The sequence below is a fragment of the Micropterus dolomieu genome, linkage group LG04 (assembly GCF_021292245.1).
Source record: "Micropterus dolomieu isolate WLL.071019.BEF.003 ecotype Adirondacks linkage group LG04, ASM2129224v1, whole genome shotgun sequence".
Lineage (NCBI taxonomy): Eukaryota > Metazoa > Chordata > Actinopteri > Centrarchiformes > Centrarchidae > Micropterus > Micropterus dolomieu.
In genome coordinates this window covers 33,353,896-33,370,785 of record NC_060153.1, presented here as the reverse complement: position 1 = coordinate 33,370,785, position 16,890 = coordinate 33,353,896, and the positions used below count along the sequence as shown (strand labels likewise).

The 16,890-nt window shown below is 48.1% G+C and overlaps 2 protein-coding genes across 5 annotated transcripts in view; one reads left to right on the top strand and one right to left on the bottom strand.

Moving 5' to 3' along the window:
- The window catches only part of psen2 (presenilin 2), a 16,794-nt gene extending 9,903 nt beyond the window's left edge, over positions 1-6,891 (bottom strand). The window contains exons 1-7 of one of the 4 annotated variants that reach the window (XM_046047275.1): positions 6,758-6,891; positions 4,251-4,393; positions 3,883-4,103; positions 3,664-3,805; positions 2,262-2,329; positions 1,862-2,082; positions 1,324-1,422 (exon numbers count right to left, since the gene is read on the bottom strand). In XM_046047275.1, the coding sequence (XP_045903231.1) occupies positions 1,324-1,422; positions 1,862-2,082; positions 2,262-2,329; positions 3,664-3,805; positions 3,883-4,103; positions 4,251-4,388 (889 nt within the window). In that variant the 5' untranslated portion in view covers positions 4,389-4,393; positions 6,758-6,891. Of the gene's footprint in view, positions 1-1,323; positions 1,423-1,861; positions 2,083-2,261; positions 2,330-3,663; positions 3,806-3,882; positions 4,104-4,250; positions 4,394-6,530; positions 6,655-6,757 lie in introns of those variants that run through there. The other 3 variants (XM_046047278.1, XM_046047277.1, XM_046047276.1) reach the window with 3 other exon arrangements.
- A 1,148-nt stretch (positions 6,892-8,039) lies between these two features.
- LOC123970466 (spastin-like) overlaps positions 8,040-16,890 on the top strand; it is a 16,201-nt gene continuing 7,350 nt past the window's right edge. Inside the window, exons 1-13 of the mRNA XM_046048510.1 lie at positions 8,040-8,491; positions 9,693-9,776; positions 10,060-10,143; positions 13,718-13,795; positions 14,136-14,290; positions 14,397-14,527; positions 14,945-15,038; positions 15,169-15,243; positions 15,746-15,817; positions 15,967-16,042; positions 16,122-16,213; positions 16,298-16,418; positions 16,529-16,557. Coding sequence (XP_045904466.1) covers positions 8,143-8,491; positions 9,693-9,776; positions 10,060-10,143; positions 13,718-13,795; positions 14,136-14,290; positions 14,397-14,527; positions 14,945-15,038; positions 15,169-15,243; positions 15,746-15,817; positions 15,967-16,042; positions 16,122-16,213; positions 16,298-16,418; positions 16,529-16,557 — 1,440 coding nt within the window. The 5' untranslated portion in view covers positions 8,040-8,142. The remainder of the gene's footprint in view (positions 8,492-9,692; positions 9,777-10,059; positions 10,144-13,717; positions 13,796-14,135; positions 14,291-14,396; positions 14,528-14,944; positions 15,039-15,168; positions 15,244-15,745; positions 15,818-15,966; positions 16,043-16,121; positions 16,214-16,297; positions 16,419-16,528; positions 16,558-16,890) is intronic.

The window sequence follows — 16,890 nt, the reverse complement described above, 5'->3', positions numbered from 1 at the left end:
TTTAATCCTTGATATATTCTTCAGGTGATAGTAGGCTGACTTTGTAATTGTCTTAATGTGGCTCCTCAAATTCAGGTCTGAGTCCATGACTACACCAAGATTTCTGGCTTGATTTGTGGTTCTTAACATTACAGATTGAAGTCGAGCACTGACTTTCAATCGTTCCTCCCTGGCTCCAAAAACAATAACTTCAGTTTTATCTTTGTTTAATTGAAGAAAATTCTGGCACTTTCAATCGTTGACCTGCTCAATACAGTCACTCAGCGCCTGTATGGGATCATAGTCCCCTGGTGAAATGGTTATGTAAATCTGTGTGTCATCTGCATAATTATGCAAACATATTTTGTTGTTTTTCATAATCTGAACCAGTGGAAGCATGTAAATGTTAAACAAAAGAGGTCCCAGAATGGAGCCTTGGGGAACTCCCTGTCTGTAAACTAGGATTCAAACCAGTTTAGTACTGTGCCAGAAAGTCCCACCCTGTTTTCAAGTCTGTCTAGTAACATCGTGTGGTCGACTGTGTCGATTGTGGTAGGTAGCTACATTAGTATAAAAGGCATCGACAGCTACCCTTACCCTAACCATCACAGGGGTGTGTGCCTAAACCTAAGTCAGCAATTGCATATATGGCCAGTGTGCTAGCAGCTAGGGTTAGCCTCCTTTGTGAGATTGTTGTCAAATTAAAAATGTACTGTTGGATAAGGTTTTTCATATCTTAAGTACATTCCCTTTACATTAGAGTGAACAGTTTCATCTCCAGTGATTAAAAAAAACATTTTGTTATCTTGATTTGAAAGATTTACTCGGATCATTTTGAATAGGCAGATTTGCGGTAACCTTTGACTTTTCTGCATGTGCAGAATGGATCTGGTAGGCGTTACCGATTGGTCACCGACAGTGACCAAATACCTGCAGAACTGATGACGTTCCTATCAGCCTCAGCTGTGTTTACTGCTAATTAGCTAATGTTAGCATGCTAAGATTGTGAATATCGGCATGTTAGCATTGTCACTGTGAGCATGTAGCATGTTGATATTAGCATTTAGCTCAGTGCAGAGCAGCTAGTGTGGCTGCAGACTGACTCTGGTTAAACAACTTGCAGGTTAAAAGAATACTTTTTACTAACTTTCTATTTATTTTATTATAAGATCAATGCAAATGTTGGTGCAGCGGTTGAAGTGCTGCCCATGTAATCGCAGATCCCTTAGAGAATCTACACTGTTGGAACCTTCCAGATGAAGCAAGGAGCTTTAGCTGCACGCTGAACACTTTTAACAGCCTGATTCTTTTTCTCTTGGCTGGATAAAAGCTGAGTGGACTCACAGGAGTAGATGAGGGCGGGGAAGATGGGCTCGTTGCGCTCCTGAGCCGTCTCCACCAACATCCTGAGCGGACCTTTAGGGGACAGGACGGCCACCAGGTCTGCAACAACACAAACAACCTGAGCAAGGCATGATGGGAGGGATCAGCAGGAGGAAGAGGTCCCCGAAGACAGACTGAAAAATCAGCTGATAAAACCGGACCAGCGTCCGCCGACATCACAGCTCAACACTCTGTTACCTTATATTTCGTATTCTCTGATCTCTGTTCAGCTGGAAACTTTGCTTCCACAGTTCAAACTAAATCTTTGGCACAAGTGTTTTAGTAACTGATTTTGCATCATCACCAGAAAGATTTGTTTAGGTGAGTTTGTTTTACAAATATCACATGTAGTTTGAAAAGGCTGCGCTAAGAAAGAGATCAGGTGCAAACAGGTTAACATTTTTATGAATTCATTCATTGCAGGTGAAAAGCTGGCGAGCAGGTGAGGAACTCTACGTTAACTTATCTGTAAAGCCTCCAGCACACAGCGCCGACTCACCGTACACGGAGATGGCTCCCAGGATGACCCAGGCCGACCACTCGGGCAGGTATTTGATGAAGACGAGGGCCATGAGGGCGCTGATGAGGATCAGGTAGGCCTGCTGCAGCTGCAGGGGGCCCTTCCAGTGGATACAGATCATCCCCACGGCCCCGAAGTTCCAGATGATCACCCCCACCGTCGGGTAGTCCACCGCCAGGTTGTACGTCTTAAAGACTTCGCTGGGAAACAGAAGAATGAACCACCATGATGCACCTGAATCTTTTCTCTCTTTCACACCAACTCCCAGCTGATAAATAATTAAAAAACAATAATCTGAGTGTTTCTTTCCTGCTGGGATGAAATTTTAATATATTAATATCATATACTGGGAAGTTCCACAGCAGAGAGCAGGACTCACCCCAGGTACATGAAGCTGAACCAGAAGAGCAGCATGAGGGAGGACAGGATGAGCCAGCCGTGGATGAACTGGACAACACAAACACATCAGACAGCGCCCTCTAGCAGCAGGAAGTTCAACTACAGCTACACACAGTCAGCAACTTCTAAACTCGCTGCTTTCACAGCTTTAATCCTGAAGTCCACTGCTTACAGCTGCGACGAGGTCAACTTCCACCGGAAGAGCGTGCAGCCCGCCCCTCGTTATTGACTTGTTGTTAATTTGTCATTTTGTGCTTCTCCTACCTTCTTCACAGCCGGTTTTGTTCCTTCTTCTGCACGGCTGCATATCCACAGGGAGCATTTCAGAATCAGAGCGTTTTGCCTGATTTTGCTGACATGTTCAGATTTTGTCGATTTGGTAAACAGTGTTTGCTTTTTCTGCTCCTACTATCACTAAGTAGGCTATGTAGTTACAAGGTTCCTGTTTTGATTTAGGATCAGGAGTCTGAACAGGGGGTTTTATTTTGAAAATAGACCAGATTCTCTTTGCCTTTCTGTCTGACTTCCTGCCCGGTTTGATCTTTTCTTGACGCGGCTTCCGTCAAAAACAGACTTGCTGTGTTTTCTCTGCAGAGAGGAGAGGAGAGCCTCGTCTGGTGGATTCACAAGTATGGACAAGAATGGCTGCGATCAGCTCCGGCAGGCTGGCGGAGTCAGTGGACGTCGGGGGTCAGACTGTGTTCTGCACAAATGGCAACAGAATGCTTAAGTTATGAAAGGGACGCATTATCAGTCGAGCCGACTCTGCAGATCCTTTCATAAATATCCCTGGAATTATTTTAGGTCAGTTAGTAAATATCGGTTGCAGCTTTCACATTGTTGTGAATTCCTCACCTAAAGGATCAGGGCGGATCATGTTTTGTTTATAGACGGCGAATACGGCAACGACGTACGCTAGTTGCGGAAGTTACGCAGGAATAGCGGAGCTGTCACGAGACATCAGAGTTTCGTTTCATTACGGCGGTTGCCTGAAAACGGTCAGAGACGATAAACTGTTGCCATTACTACTCATGTACAGTGTCACTGCCTGTAACACGTTAGCTCGGTGCAACGATCCGTGAAGAAGTTTCAGCCACCACTAGTGACTCTGTGCTCTCTAGCAGGAGCCCTGTAGTGGCTACTATCATTCATCATCCAGCAGTTTACAAGGGGTTAATACATAGTTTCCCTCCTATTTGTCTTGTCTGAACTTATTTGTCTCCGTCACTGTGTCTGACCTGTGGAGTTCCTCAGGGTTCAGTCCTGGGACCCGTTTAGTTTCTCTTCAGGGCTGGTCAGCAAACTGCTGCGTGTTAACTGGACTTAAACAGACAACCATCATATTTAAAGCTCAATTATCATTTTTTTAACTTTTTCCTGACCTTGTAGCAGCGATACTTGTAGAGGACGACCAGGAAGATGGTCATGACCACGATGACGCTGATCATGATGATGGTGTTGAGCACGGAGTTGAGGAGCCGGCGGCCGACGGATGAGGTGTTCTCCGTGAACGGCGTGTAAATCCTGCGGGGACAAACATGATGGTTAGCTGTAAGGTGGGAGGAGGAGTCCTGCGTGTGGCGGCTGAAGCGTTGACCTACAGCTGCTGGTCAGTCTTCTCGGTGTAGAAGCTGACCGACTTGATGGTGGCGACCACCACCACCATGCACAGGGTGACGGGGATGAACAGCATGATGACGTGCTTGGCTCCGTACTTCAGTGTCAGCTCCTCATCGTCTGCATCCACCTCCTGATCCGAGCCCCCGCCACCTCCACCACCGCCGTCCCCGGCGGCCGGACCGCCCCTCCTGCTGACCCCCGGCTGGACCAACAGAGGGCGACATTCAGCGTCAGTGCAGCAGGAAATACATCAGCCCAACAAGAACATTCCTCGCCATAATCAGAAGGACAAACGTGTTTTGTTACGATGCCTCAGGAGATGTTGCCACGTAAAGAATAATAACCTGACCTTTACCCTTTGGGACGGCGTGCCGTTTGAGGGGCTGAGGTCTGGATCTGGCGTGTAGGACGGCACTGTTGGATTCTCAGACGGGACCAACGCCGTCCTCTCGTTGAAGGAGTCGTCGTCACTGTCCGAGGCGTTCATGGCTGCTGAAAATAAACCACTCAGCTGTTAGCGTCTCTTTATGGTCGTTTGTCGCTAATGTTAGCATTGCTAACAGTTTAGACGTATTTGTATCGAATTGGCCGAGGGGACTTTTGTTTATTTAAAGGTCCAGTCTGTAATATTTCTGAGGATCTACGGACAGAAATGCAATATAAGATCCATAACTATGTTTTCAGTGGTGTGTAAAGACCTTACATAATAAACCGTTATGTTTTTACCTTAGAACGAGACGTTTATATCTACTTAACCGCGGGAACCCCCTTCCATGGACGTCGCCGCGTTGCATCGTCATGTTTCTACAGTAGCTGAAAACAAACAGGCTACAGAGCGCGTTTCGTCACCACGTTCTTCTTGTTCTACTTAATTCAGGCAGTCAGACACTCGTCACTGTGTTGAACACGTACAGAAGAAGAAGAAGTAATAATATACTGCAGGGGTCTGCAAATAAGTTTTGCATCAGAGCAACATTTTCAACCATTAGACATAATTTTGAATTTCGTTAACATGGTGTGTGGTCAGCTCAGTCGGTAAGGTGCAGGACTGCAGGGTTGTGCGTTTGATTCCACCTCAAGACAACTTTGTTTTTTCTCTCTCCGACAAAAAGATTCTGCAGCGCATGTTTCTGAGGTCACGGCATGCGCTACACTGTTTGTGTTTCGGTGTTTGATCCTCATCCATCAACCTACAGACGCTTTTCATTTCCCCAGTGTCTCCAGGCAGAGCACATTTAGGGGAATCACGTTCTCTGACGGCTCTTTCAGAGACTCTTTCAAAGTAAAAGCTCAGTTCAGCAGCATTACAGTAAACAAGCTTCTCGCGCTTTTATTTTGTAGGCAAAACCATTTTATCTGCCGTCCCATAATTACGCCGCCTGGAAAAGAGCAGTCGGATTCTCTGAGCCCCACGGTTGTCTTTTCCCAAGTCCTTATGAACTTAGAGGGCAGTGGTAGACTGGACTGATGGTTACAGTTCACAACCCTCACCACTAGATGCTGCTAAATCTCACACACTGAACCTTTAAAGAACACAGAACAGCCAGCTAGCTTAGCTTAGCTTAGCATAAAGACTGAAAACATCCGAGATTCGCAGCCACTTGGAGCAGCGATGGTTCGGCTGTGTGGAGGCGATAATGAAGCCGCTCTCTCAGCGCTCTTTTCTAAGTTTTTGATTTTTCTGTGTGTGGTGTGAGCAGCGGAGGTCGACACTGTGAACGTCTTCCAGGAGAATCTGTCTGTAAAGTTGCAGAACCACGTGATTCGAACTCGGGTACAACCCGAGCCGCTGATTTACTCTATAAAGTCTGTGAATATCATCGTAGTTCCTGTAATATGAGCTGTTAGAAATTAACTGACGATACAAGTTGTTGTTGGTTGTGGCCCCGAAGCTTCCTGCAGATCGACGTATCAAACTTTGTCTTTCGTGGTTTTACGTGTTCTTTATCGTCATTTCAAAAAGAACGAGGTTTGCACAGGGAGCTGATGCCGGTGGCGCAGCGAGGACCTTTTTAACGTTGAGAGACACCAGAGTAATGCAGACCTGGCAACGTCCTCCACCCTGACCCCCCCAGGACCAGCTGTGGGACTGTCTGCTGATTAGTTATCTGCTGCGGTCAGACGTCATTAAATTCAGCAGGTTTACTTGAGTGGTCATTAGCATTAATAATATTCAGTGGTATGAAAGAGCCGGACACGCTGAGACTCATGGGATATGTAGCGGTTGAATGTAGGGCTGCAGCTAATGGATCTCTTCATAATGTAGGTCCAAACAGGAAACAGGAAACAGGAAACAGCTGCATCCAGAGCAACCAGCAGCCTCCTTCAGACCAACAGTAACTAAGTATATTTAAGTATTATCCTAACACTTATGAGGTACATGTACTGTGCTTGAGTATTTTCATTTTATCCAACTGCGTACTTGAACTTTTTACCTTAAAGATTCAGATTTTACACACAGGATGAGGAGGATAAATAAGATTAAACCACCCAGCAGCATTTAAGAGCGAAGGACTTTTTACAGTTTGATAAAAAAAAAAACATGATTTTCAGTTTAGGTTTGAAGTTGAAAATAAGGCTGTGGAGACCCCCGAGCCACAGTTTGGGCCCCAGTTCACTAAAGCCACACCTGTAAAGATCCACGAATCACAGACAGGTCCTCATAAATCTCGTCAAAGCCTGATATTAACCCTGGGCCTTCTTGTTATTCATTTAATGAAGTGTCAGCTGACCGTGTTCAGATTTATGGGACACTTTCTGTCTGTCCGTCCAAACGTCGTCAGAGAACTTAAATCCGGGTACAACGTCTAAAGCGGAGCCTGTAGTTCGAAGTGAAGCTTTAAGATCAGACTTTACCTGGATTTAAGCCGCAAGAACAAAAGAAGGATCCGCTCTCAAAGTAAACAACCACCGACAACCCGGAAGCCGTCAGTCAGCTGACCGGCTCACCACGTGATCACCGAGCACGTCACGGGGTCACGTGATGTTTCTAGCTGGATTCAGATACGTCAAACAGCTGATTTGAAGCTCTCGGTTCTGATGGTTTGTGTTCAGCAGGTGTTTCTACCTGGAACCTGAGAACCAGGGCCGGTCCCCCTCCAGGGGCCCCGGGGCCAAAAATGTGATACTGGCTCCTACTGGCCCCCAATTAAACACAGAAACCGACCAGTTCTGCAGAGCTGCGCATGCTGCATTCACGTGCTCCTCCTTTCAGTGGTAACAGTGTGAGTGCTGTGTGTAGGTGATGTTTGCTGCAGCACATTCCCTAAAACAACATATTTCACACCTGACGTGTTATCAGAGGTAATGCTAATAAATATCAACCTACCACCATATTACAAATTACATGTGAGCAAACGATATGCAATCCGTGCATTAATAAAAACCAAGTCTGCCATGTTTCTGCATAATATAAAGTCATGTCCCAACATTTTCCCAGACTGTCCGAGTTGTTGTTCTGACTTGAAATGTATTTTCCCAGTTCTAAATGTTTCAGATTATTCTCAAACCACATGAAAGGTGAGGGTTAACCAATTAACTGATAGGCTAATTGATGACTTTCTGTTTTTAAACAAACACACCGACAGGTCACTGGTTCTGGCTCCTAAACTGCAAATATTTGCTAGTTTTCAGTTTTCTGTGATCATAAACACGACGTCTGCATTTTGACAGTTGGTCAGAAAAACAAACACCTGGGCTTCAGGACACAATGACAGCATTCAGTATTTACTGACATTTTATTCAGTGAATAATCAAATCGATTTATTAAAGATTAATAAAGAAAATACTGTCATGTTGTGATAAAAAATCATTGTTGGTTGCAGCTTTAGTTCTGCTGTGATGGATTGATTCAACGTCCCACGAGCTTTCCGTTAACTTAATCACTAAACACAGAAAAGAGTTAAAAAAATTTGATAAAACATAACTTTACAACAAATTAACACACAGTGAAACAAGACTGGGGCCACAAGATGGAGGCTGGAGGGCCCGTCATAGTTGATATTATAATTTTATGTAGACCCCAATGAGATGGAGACAACCTGGGGGCCCTTGGCGGACTGGACTGACTGGAGCGGACTGGACACACTCCGGCCCAGCAGGTGGCAGCACCGTGTTGGATCGCGACCCGCCAGTAAACACAAAGAAGAAGCGGTCTGTGAAACAGCAGCGCGTTAATCTGACCTGCAGCGGCTCTCTGGGCTGAACCGGACCGGTATGCTGTGGACTGAATATGGACCTGAATGAGTCTCTGGGGAAGAAGCGGCAGGAAGCGGACCGGGAGTTCCGCGGCTCCGCTGGACAGAGTCCCCGCCGGTGACGGTGCCGGTGCCGGGAAGCTGAGCGTGCTGTGGTCCGTGTCCTACCCGCTGCTGGCCGTGCTGTCCCTGCTGCGGTCGCTCCTCCGCTGGCTGTGGAGGCGCACCGCGGCCGCTGGCAGAGCCGAGCCCCGAGCCGACGAGCCTGGCGGCGCGAAGCGGCAGCAGCGGGACGGCGGCGGGAGCCCGGAACCAGGCGAGCGGGTCAGGAGCCACCACGGCCGGGCCTTCGAGTTCATGTCTGCGGCGCTGAGGATCGATGAGGACGAGCAAGGTATCCGGTGATAGCGTTTTCCCCCTTTGCTGCTGCATCAGACTGATCAGCTGCATGATGTGTGTGAAGAATGGACCTCAGAGGGTTCTGGATCAGTATCAGTTCTTGGTTTTGTTGTAATAAAGTAGCCTAGAATATTTTTGCAGCGCGTGACAGCTTTGACCCACCCGCAGGGTTTAAATCAGGGAATCGACTCCATCAGGGAGCCGGTGTCCTGCAGCTGATGACTGTTTCTGTTATGACTGATTGATTATTGATCAGCTGGAGCCAGACACCCTCTCAGAGAGCTGCTGCACCTAACAATCATCTTCAGTATTATGTCATCAGTATGTTAAAGTGAGTCCAAACTCAAAGGGCTTCATTTACAGTAACTTCAAACAGGAAATCCTCATACTGGACCAGAAGGAACCAGATTAGTTCAGCCGTCTTATTGCAGTGGATGTAGAAACATGGGGATTTGTTGTTTTGGCTGTGTGGCTAAAGTGAAGCGTGTCTTTCTTTATATTTCTGATTTCTGATTTGATTTAACAGCACATGTTTGGACAAATCTTTGTGAAGGTTTCAATTAAACGGTGACCACAAAGGCTGAACTGTGCAGCAGGAGGAGAAAACTGATGCATTTGAATTTCTAAATGTATCCAAATTAAACTCTGTCATTAAATCTGCATAGAAATAATGCAAAATAACTTAACAGTAAGGATTGCAGGATGCGGTTAAGGTGTTAAGCTGAACTCTTCAGCCTCTGTGTGCAGCTGAAGGTCAGTTAGATGTGGAAGTGTATCAGGATCCAGCAGATCCATAGTCCTGACCCGCAGAGCTGCCACAGTCCCTGCTGTCGACACCGGACTCTCTAATTAAAGTTATCGTTTCATTCATTGGTCTGACCAAATTATTTGTGCAGATGAAACAAACCAGATTTTAATCAGTGAGCTTCAGAGGAGTTTATTGTCTTTGGTTGGTGTGTTCAGCTGTTTCCCTCTGTTTCCACTCTTTATGCTAAGCTAAGCTAACCACCAGCTTCATATTAACCGTGCAGACATGAAAGTGGTATTGATCTTGCAAGAAAGTTAAGCAGCTTATTTCCCAAAATGTTGAACTTTTCCTTTAAGTCCATATTCTTCTTCTTCTTCACAATAAAAGCCTCAGTTCTCTGTCACACACACTTAGTTTCGAGGGCTTTAATTGGCTGATGTGTTATCAGGTGACAAGCAGCAGGCGGTGGTCTGGTACCAACGAGGCATCACCGAGCTGGAGAAAGGCGTCGCCATCCAGATTGCAGGAAGCGGTGAGTCCACAGTTTATTCACTGCAGGGAGACCGAAGCCCGACATGGACAAACTGAGCAGGAAGGGAAACCGAGCGGCCCAGCATCTGACACGTTATTTAATGTGTGATGTTGTTATTGAAACCACATCAGCTGGCTGTACCTGTAGTCATGACGTCACGTCATCCTCAGCTTGAGTTCATCAGGAGAGGACCCGACTGTAATGACGATCATCGTTCGTTCCTGATTCTGTGAGGAGATGAAGTCCAGCTTTAGTCAAGTTGTGTTTTCTGTCTCTCTTCCAGGAGAGACATATGAGCGTGACAGACGTCTGCAGAAACAGATGACCTCCAACCTGATCATGGCTGAAGACCGACTGCAGTCTTTAGGTAGGTTTGGGTGGTTTCACTACGTCTCTGATGCTGAATGTCCTCTGGAGCGCTTCACATTCCGGTTCAGTCACAACTGAAACAACTCTGTGTGGTTGTGTTGTGTGCATTTGTGGTTGTTTCATGTCTCTTTGTGGATATTTTGCCTCGCGTTGTGGACGTCTCTGTATGGCCGTGTTGTGTCTCTGTGTGGTCGTGTTGTGTCTCTGTGTGGTCGTGTTGTGTCTCCTTGTGGTCGTGTTGTGTCTCCTTGTGGTCGTGTTGTGTCTCTGTGTGGTCGTGTTGTGTCTCCTTGTGGTCGTGTTGTGTCTCTGTATGGCCCTGTTGTGTCTCCTTGTGGTCGTGTTGTGTCTCCTTGTGGACGTGTTGTGTCTCCGTGTGGACGTGTTGTGTCGTGTTGTGTCTCTGTGTGGTCGTGTTGTGTCTCCTTGTGGTCGTGTTGTGTCTCTGTATGGCCCTGTTGTGTCTCCTTGTGGTCGTGTTGTGTCTCCTTGTGGACGTGTTGTGTCTCCGTGTGGACGTGTTGTGTCGTGTTGTGTCTCTGTGTGGTCGTGTTGTGTCTCCTTGTGGTCGTGTTGTGTCTCTGTATGGCCCTGTTGTGTCTCCTTGTGGTCGTGTTGTGTCTCCTTGTGGACGTGTTGTGTCTCCGTGTGGACGTGTTGTGTCGTGTTGTGTCTCTGTGTGGTCGTGTTGTGTCTCCTTGTGGTCGTGTTGTGTCTCTGTATGGCCCTGTTGTGTCTCCTTGTGGTCGTGTTGTGTCTCCTTGTGGACGTGTTGTGTCTCCGTGTGGACGTGTTGTGTCGTGTTGTGTCTCTGTGTGGTCGTGTTGTGTCTCCTTGTGGTCGTGTTGTGTCTCTGTATGGCCCTGTTGTGTCTCCTTGTGGTCGTGTTGTGTCTCCTTGTGGACGTGTTGTGTCTCCGTGTGGACGTGTTGTGTCGTGTTGTGTCTCTGTGTGGTCGTGTTGTGTCTCCTTGTGGTCGTGTTGTGTCTCTGTATGGCCCTGTTGTGTCTCCTTGTGGTCGTGTTGTGTCTCCTTGTGGACGTGTTGTGTCTCCGTGTGGACGTGTTGTGTCGTGTTGTGTCTCTGTGTGGTCGTGTTGTGTCTCCTTGTGGTCGTGTTGTGTCTCTGTATGGCCCTGTTGTGTCTCCTTGTGGTCGTGTTGTGTCTCCTTGTGGTCGTGTTGTGTCTCCTTGTGGTCGTGTTGTGTCTCCTTGTGGTCGTGTTGTGTCTCTGTATGGCCCTGTTGTGTCTCCTTGTGGTCGTGTTGTGTCTCCTTGTGGCCCTGTTGTGTCTCCTTGTGGTCGTGTTGTGTCTCCTTGTGGTCGTGTTGTGTCTCCTTGTGGTCGTGTTGTGTCTCCTTGTGGTCGTGTTGTGTCGTGTTGTGTCTCCTTGTGGTCGTGTTGTGTCGTGTTGTGTCTCTGTGTGGTCGTGTTGTGTCTCTGTATGGCCCTGTTGTGTCTCCTTGTGGTCGTGTCTCCTTGTGGTTGTGTCGTGTCTCCTTGTGGTCGTGTCTCCTTGTGGTTGTGTCGTGTCTCCTTGTGGTCGTGTCTCCTTGTGGTCGTGTCGTGTCTCCTTGTGGTCGTGTCGTGTCTCCTTGTGGTCGTGTTGTGTCTCGTCTCCTTGTGGTCGTGTTGTGTCTCCTTGTGGTCGTGTCGTGTTGTGTCTCCGTGTGGCCCTGTTGTGTCGTGTTGTGTCTCCGTGTGGCCCTGTTGTGCCGTGTTGTGTCTCCGTGTGGCCCTGTTGTGTCTCCTTGTGGCCGTGTTGTGTCGTGTTGTGTCTCCTTGTGGCCGTGTTGTGTCTCCTTGTGGCCGTGTTGTGTCTCCGTGTGGCCGTGTTGTGTCTCTGTGTGGCCGTGTTGTGTCGTGTTGTGTCTCCTTGTGGTCGTGTCTCGTCTCCTTGTGGTCGTGTTGTGTCTCGTCTCCTTGTGGCCGTGTTGTGTCTCCTTGTGGTCGTGTGGTGTCTCCTTGTGGCCCTGTTGTGTCTCCTTGTGGTCGTGTGGTGTCTCCTTGTGGCCCTGTTGTGTCTCCTTGTGGTCGTGTGGTGTCTCCTTGTGGCCCTGTTGTGTCGTGTTGTGTCTCCTTGTGGCCCTGTTGTGTCTCCGTGTGGCCCTGTTGTGTGGCCGTGGTGTGTCTCCTTGTGGCCCTGTTGTGTCTCCGTGTGGCCCTGTTGTGTGGCCGTGGTGTGTCTCCGTGTGGCCCTGTTGTGTGGCCGTGGTGTGTCTCCTTGTGGCCCTGTTGTGTCTCCTTGTGGCCCTGTTGTGTCTCCTTGTGGTCGTGTGGTGTCTCCTTGTGGCCGTGTTGTGTCTCTGTGTGGCCGTGTTGTGTCGTGTTGTGTCTCCTTGTGGCCGTGTGGTGTCTCCTTGTGGCCGTGTGGTGTCTCCTTGTGGTCGTGTGGTGTCTCCTTGTGGCCCTGTTGTGTCTCCTTGTGGTCGTGTGGTGTCTCCTTGTGGCCCTGTGGTGTCTCCTTGTGGACGTGTTGTGTCGTGTTGTGTCTCCTTGTGGCCCTGTTGTGTCTCCTTGTGGCCCTGTTGTGTCTCCGTGTGGCCCTGTTGTGTGGCCGTGGTGTGTCTCCTTGTGGTCGTGGTGTGTCTCCTTGTGGCCCTGTTGTGTCTCCTTGTGGTCGTGTGGTGTCTCCTTGTGGCCCTGTTGTGTCTCCTTGTGGACGTGTTGTGTCGTGTTGTGTCGTGTTGTGTCTCCTTGTGGCCCTGTTGTGTCTCCGTGTGGTCGTGTTGTGTCTCCGTGTGGCCCTGTTGTGTCTCCGTGTGGCCCTGTTGTGTCTCCGTGGTGTGTCTCCGTGTGTCTCCTTGTGGCCCTGTTGTGTCTCCGTGTGGCCCTGGTGTGTCTCCGTGGTGTGTCTCCGTGTGTCTCCTTGTGGCCCTGTTGTCTCCGCGTGGCCCTGTTGTGTCTCCGTATGGTCGTGTTGTGTCTCCGTGTGGCCCTGTTGTGTCTCCTTGTGGCCGTGGTGTGTCTCCGTGTGGCCCTGTTGTGTCTCCGTGGTGTGTCCCCGTGTGTCTCCTTGTGGCCCTGTTGTGTCTCCGTGTGGCCGTGTTGTGTCTCCTTGTGGCCGTGGTGTGTCTCCGTGTGGCCGTGGTGTGTCTCCGTGTGTCTCCTTGTGGCCCTGTTGTGTCTCCTTGTGGACGTGTTGTGTCTCCTTGTGGACGTGTTGTGTCTCCGTGTGGACGTGTTGTGTCTCCTTGTGGACGTGTTGTGTCTCCGTGTGGACGTGTTGTGTCTCCTTGTGGCCGTGGTGTGTCTCCGTGTGGCCCTGTTGTGTCTCCGTGGTGTGTCCCCGTGTGTCTCCTTGTGGCCCTGTTGTGTCTCCGTGTGGACGTGTTGTGTCTCCGTGTGGACGTGTTGTGTCTCCGTGTGGCCCTGTTGTGTCTCCTTGTGGCCCTGTTGTGTCTCCGTGTGGCCGTGGTGTGTCTCCTTGTGGACGTGTTGTGTCTCCGTGTGGACGTGTTGTGTCTCCTTGTGGTCTTTTAGGATCTCTTGATAGTTTTTGATCTTGTCAGTTGACCTCTTCTGATCTTTTCTTCTGTGAAATGTGTTTTTTCTTCTTCCTCGTTGTTTTAGTCAAGGTGGTGTCGGGGTCCGGGGCTCAGACAGACATTTACACTGAGCCCGCCTACCATACTGCCCACCTGCGCTCAGGTACGTTCTGCTGAGGTTCAGAGGAGGCAACGTACACCGTAGACCTTTCTCATTTCTTAGTTTGTGCCTCCTCTCCTCACGTTTTAGTCCCTCTCCCCTGAGGTGTGAGCATAGGAGACGAGGCAACGTCTCATTTAATGAAATAAGAAATCCTTGCTTCAGAACCGTCCCTTTTGAAGCAGCAGCAGTCTCAAATTACAGCATCATGCACTACATTTGCCAGGAGCCCTGAAGCTGTTCTGGTTCTCCGTGTCATTTGTCACCATCTGTATGTAATTAGAATATTGGGATTTAGTTTTTTTCATGTGAGCAACAAATGAAATGTGTGCGTGTTGGTCAGCAGGTGGCGCTGTCTCCAGAAAGAAAGACTCTGTTTGTCCGGCACCATCCAGCCGACCAAAGCCCCTCCCAAAGACGTCCTGTTCTTCGGCGGCGAGGCTCCATCGCCCATCAGACCTCGGCTCGCAGCGCCCCCCCGCCCACAGTAACAGTAAGGTGTGTTCACATGTTAAACGCGATGACCGTGACGGGAACTGTCCGAGGTGCCGTCCCTCAGGTTAGTCCACAGTGATGAACACAAGGTGTCGGACTCTTCCTGCAGGGCAGAACAAGTCGGCACGCCGTTAAAGTCAGCTCCCCGACGTCGAGCCCGCTGAAGAAGAAGGACACGAAGAACTTGAAGAACGTAGACGGGAAGCTCGCCAACCTCATCCTCAACGAGATCGTGGACAGGTGAGAGACGCACCTGAAGGTTTACAGACACCAGCACACTGCACAGAGCTTTATGATGGTACGGATCTCCTGCATCATCGCTCTGCTTCTGCAGTCCTGGTCTCATTTGCGTTCAGCAGTCGGAAAACCAAGAGGTCGTCTTCTTGTTTTCTGGTGGAACACGTCGAGCAGGGAGACTGTAGTCTGCATCGAAGCCTGCAGCTGTGCGTCTGTAATGACTGCTGCGACTAACAATTGTTTTCATTATGGATAAACCCGCAGATTAGTTTCTTGGTTAATGAAATAATCGTTTGGTCTATAGAGCACAAGAAGATTCAGTTTACTCTGAATGAAGATCAGACCGGTTGAGTTATTGGTTCATTGGGATTGATTGTGTGTCTGTGCTGGTTTGTCGGTTGCGTTGATCGTGTGTTTCAGCGGATCGTCTGTGAGGTTTGAAGACGTTGCCGGTCAGAATCTGGCGAAGCAGGCGCTGCAGGAGATCGTCATCCTGCCGGCGCTGAGGCCGGAGGTGAGTTCAAGTCCTGACACTAAGCTTTGTAAACTTTGGTTTTCTGATTTGCTTTAATAACAGCAGGGTGAAGTTTCTGATTTCAGTGTCTGGAACTTTTGGTGTGTCAGCAGATTTTCTTCTTCTCTAGCTGTTTACAGGACTGCGTACTCCAGCCAGAGGACTTCTTCTGTTCGGTCCGCCCGGCAACGGCAAGACGATGCTGGTGAGTCTCAGAAACCAACTGATGGGTTTGACTTCAGCAATATTTTCCTTCTCACTTGTTAATTTCAGTGGTTAAAAAATAATATATATATATATACATATATTAGATTAATTGTTTGTTTACAACAAACAAATGAAATGGCTCGTTAGGCCATTAAAAATGTGAGCTTCAGTCCTTATTCTGAGCTTGAGAAGTGTTTGTTTTCTTCGCTGTTCATTCTGAAATCTAAATGTAGCAGCTTTTACTTCTAACTAGTTTTAGTCTGGATACTTTATACAGCAGTCTTGATGACATGAAAGCTCGCAGGTCATTAACGTGTGACGTTAACGTAGCTTTGAACCAGGGAATAAAGATAATACAATTTAGGTGACGTAACAATATAGAATCCATTGGTGACATTTCTAAGAGTTGATGGTAAGACAACATAAAAATCTGCCACACACAGTATTAAGACTTAAATTCGTGGTTTCCTGTAAATTAAAGATGCTTTTATTGGCTCCAGGCTAAAGCTGTGGCTGCTGAGTCCAACGCCACCTTCTTCAACATCAGCGCCGCCAGCTTAACCTCCAAATATGTGAGTAAAATACCTTCTCTTGTCTGCTGCATGGGACACTCGTGGCCATCTTTCACTGTTCACTGACACCTAAACTACGCTTAATCAAAGCAGGAGTGAGCAGGTGATGGATGGTGACTGATCGTCTGTCTGTCTGTCTGTCTGTGCAGGTGGGTGAAGGGGAGAAGCTGGTCCGAGCTCTGTTCTCTGTGGCCAGAGAGCTGCAGCCCTCCATCATCTTCATCGGTAACGCTCACTCTAAATCTGGGGTTTGATCTGCAAACCGGGCGACGGCGGTTGTGTTAATGCTGCTGTTTGTGTTCAGATGAAGTGGACAGTCTGCTGTGTGAACGACGGGAGGGCGAGCACGACGCCAGCCGACGCCTAAAGACCGAATTCCTCATCGAGTTTGACGGGGTAATGCAGCCTTGAGCCTGTTTCTGGTGTGGCGTTAGCTGCAGGAACCGTCAGCAAACACTGATGCGTAAACACTTGTTCCAGGTCCAGTCAGGAGGGGACGACCGGGTTTTGGTGATGGGAGCCACCAACAGGCCTCAGGAGCTGGACGAGGCTGTTCTCAGGTCAGATCTCCCTGTCTTTAACAAAATGATCTTGTCACAAGGTACATTGTAGATCATTTCACATGATCTTCATCTGCAAGTGGAGTTACCCAGTTCTCGTGGAGCTCAAGGTGTTCCGGTTTGTTGTCATTTTGTGCCTCTTTGTCATGAGATTTGATGATGTCATCTCAGGCTGTGGATGTCAGACACTGTTTTCTGACATTATAAAGACCAAACAACTAATATATTAATGGAGAAAATAATCAACAGTGATCAGAATCAGCTTTATTGCCAGGTATGTGTATACATACGAGGAATTAGACTCAGGATTGTACATTGCTCACGATGTGCTTACTTACTAAAAATACCATAACACAATAATAAAATAATAAAATAAAATCAGACACAAACTACAGTATAGACAACACTTATATAAACACTATGAACAAAACAATAGACATATTGACAAATAGTGCAGTGATCAGAGTGCAAAGGATGCAAGAGTAAACTATTATTCTCATTATGTACATGTTG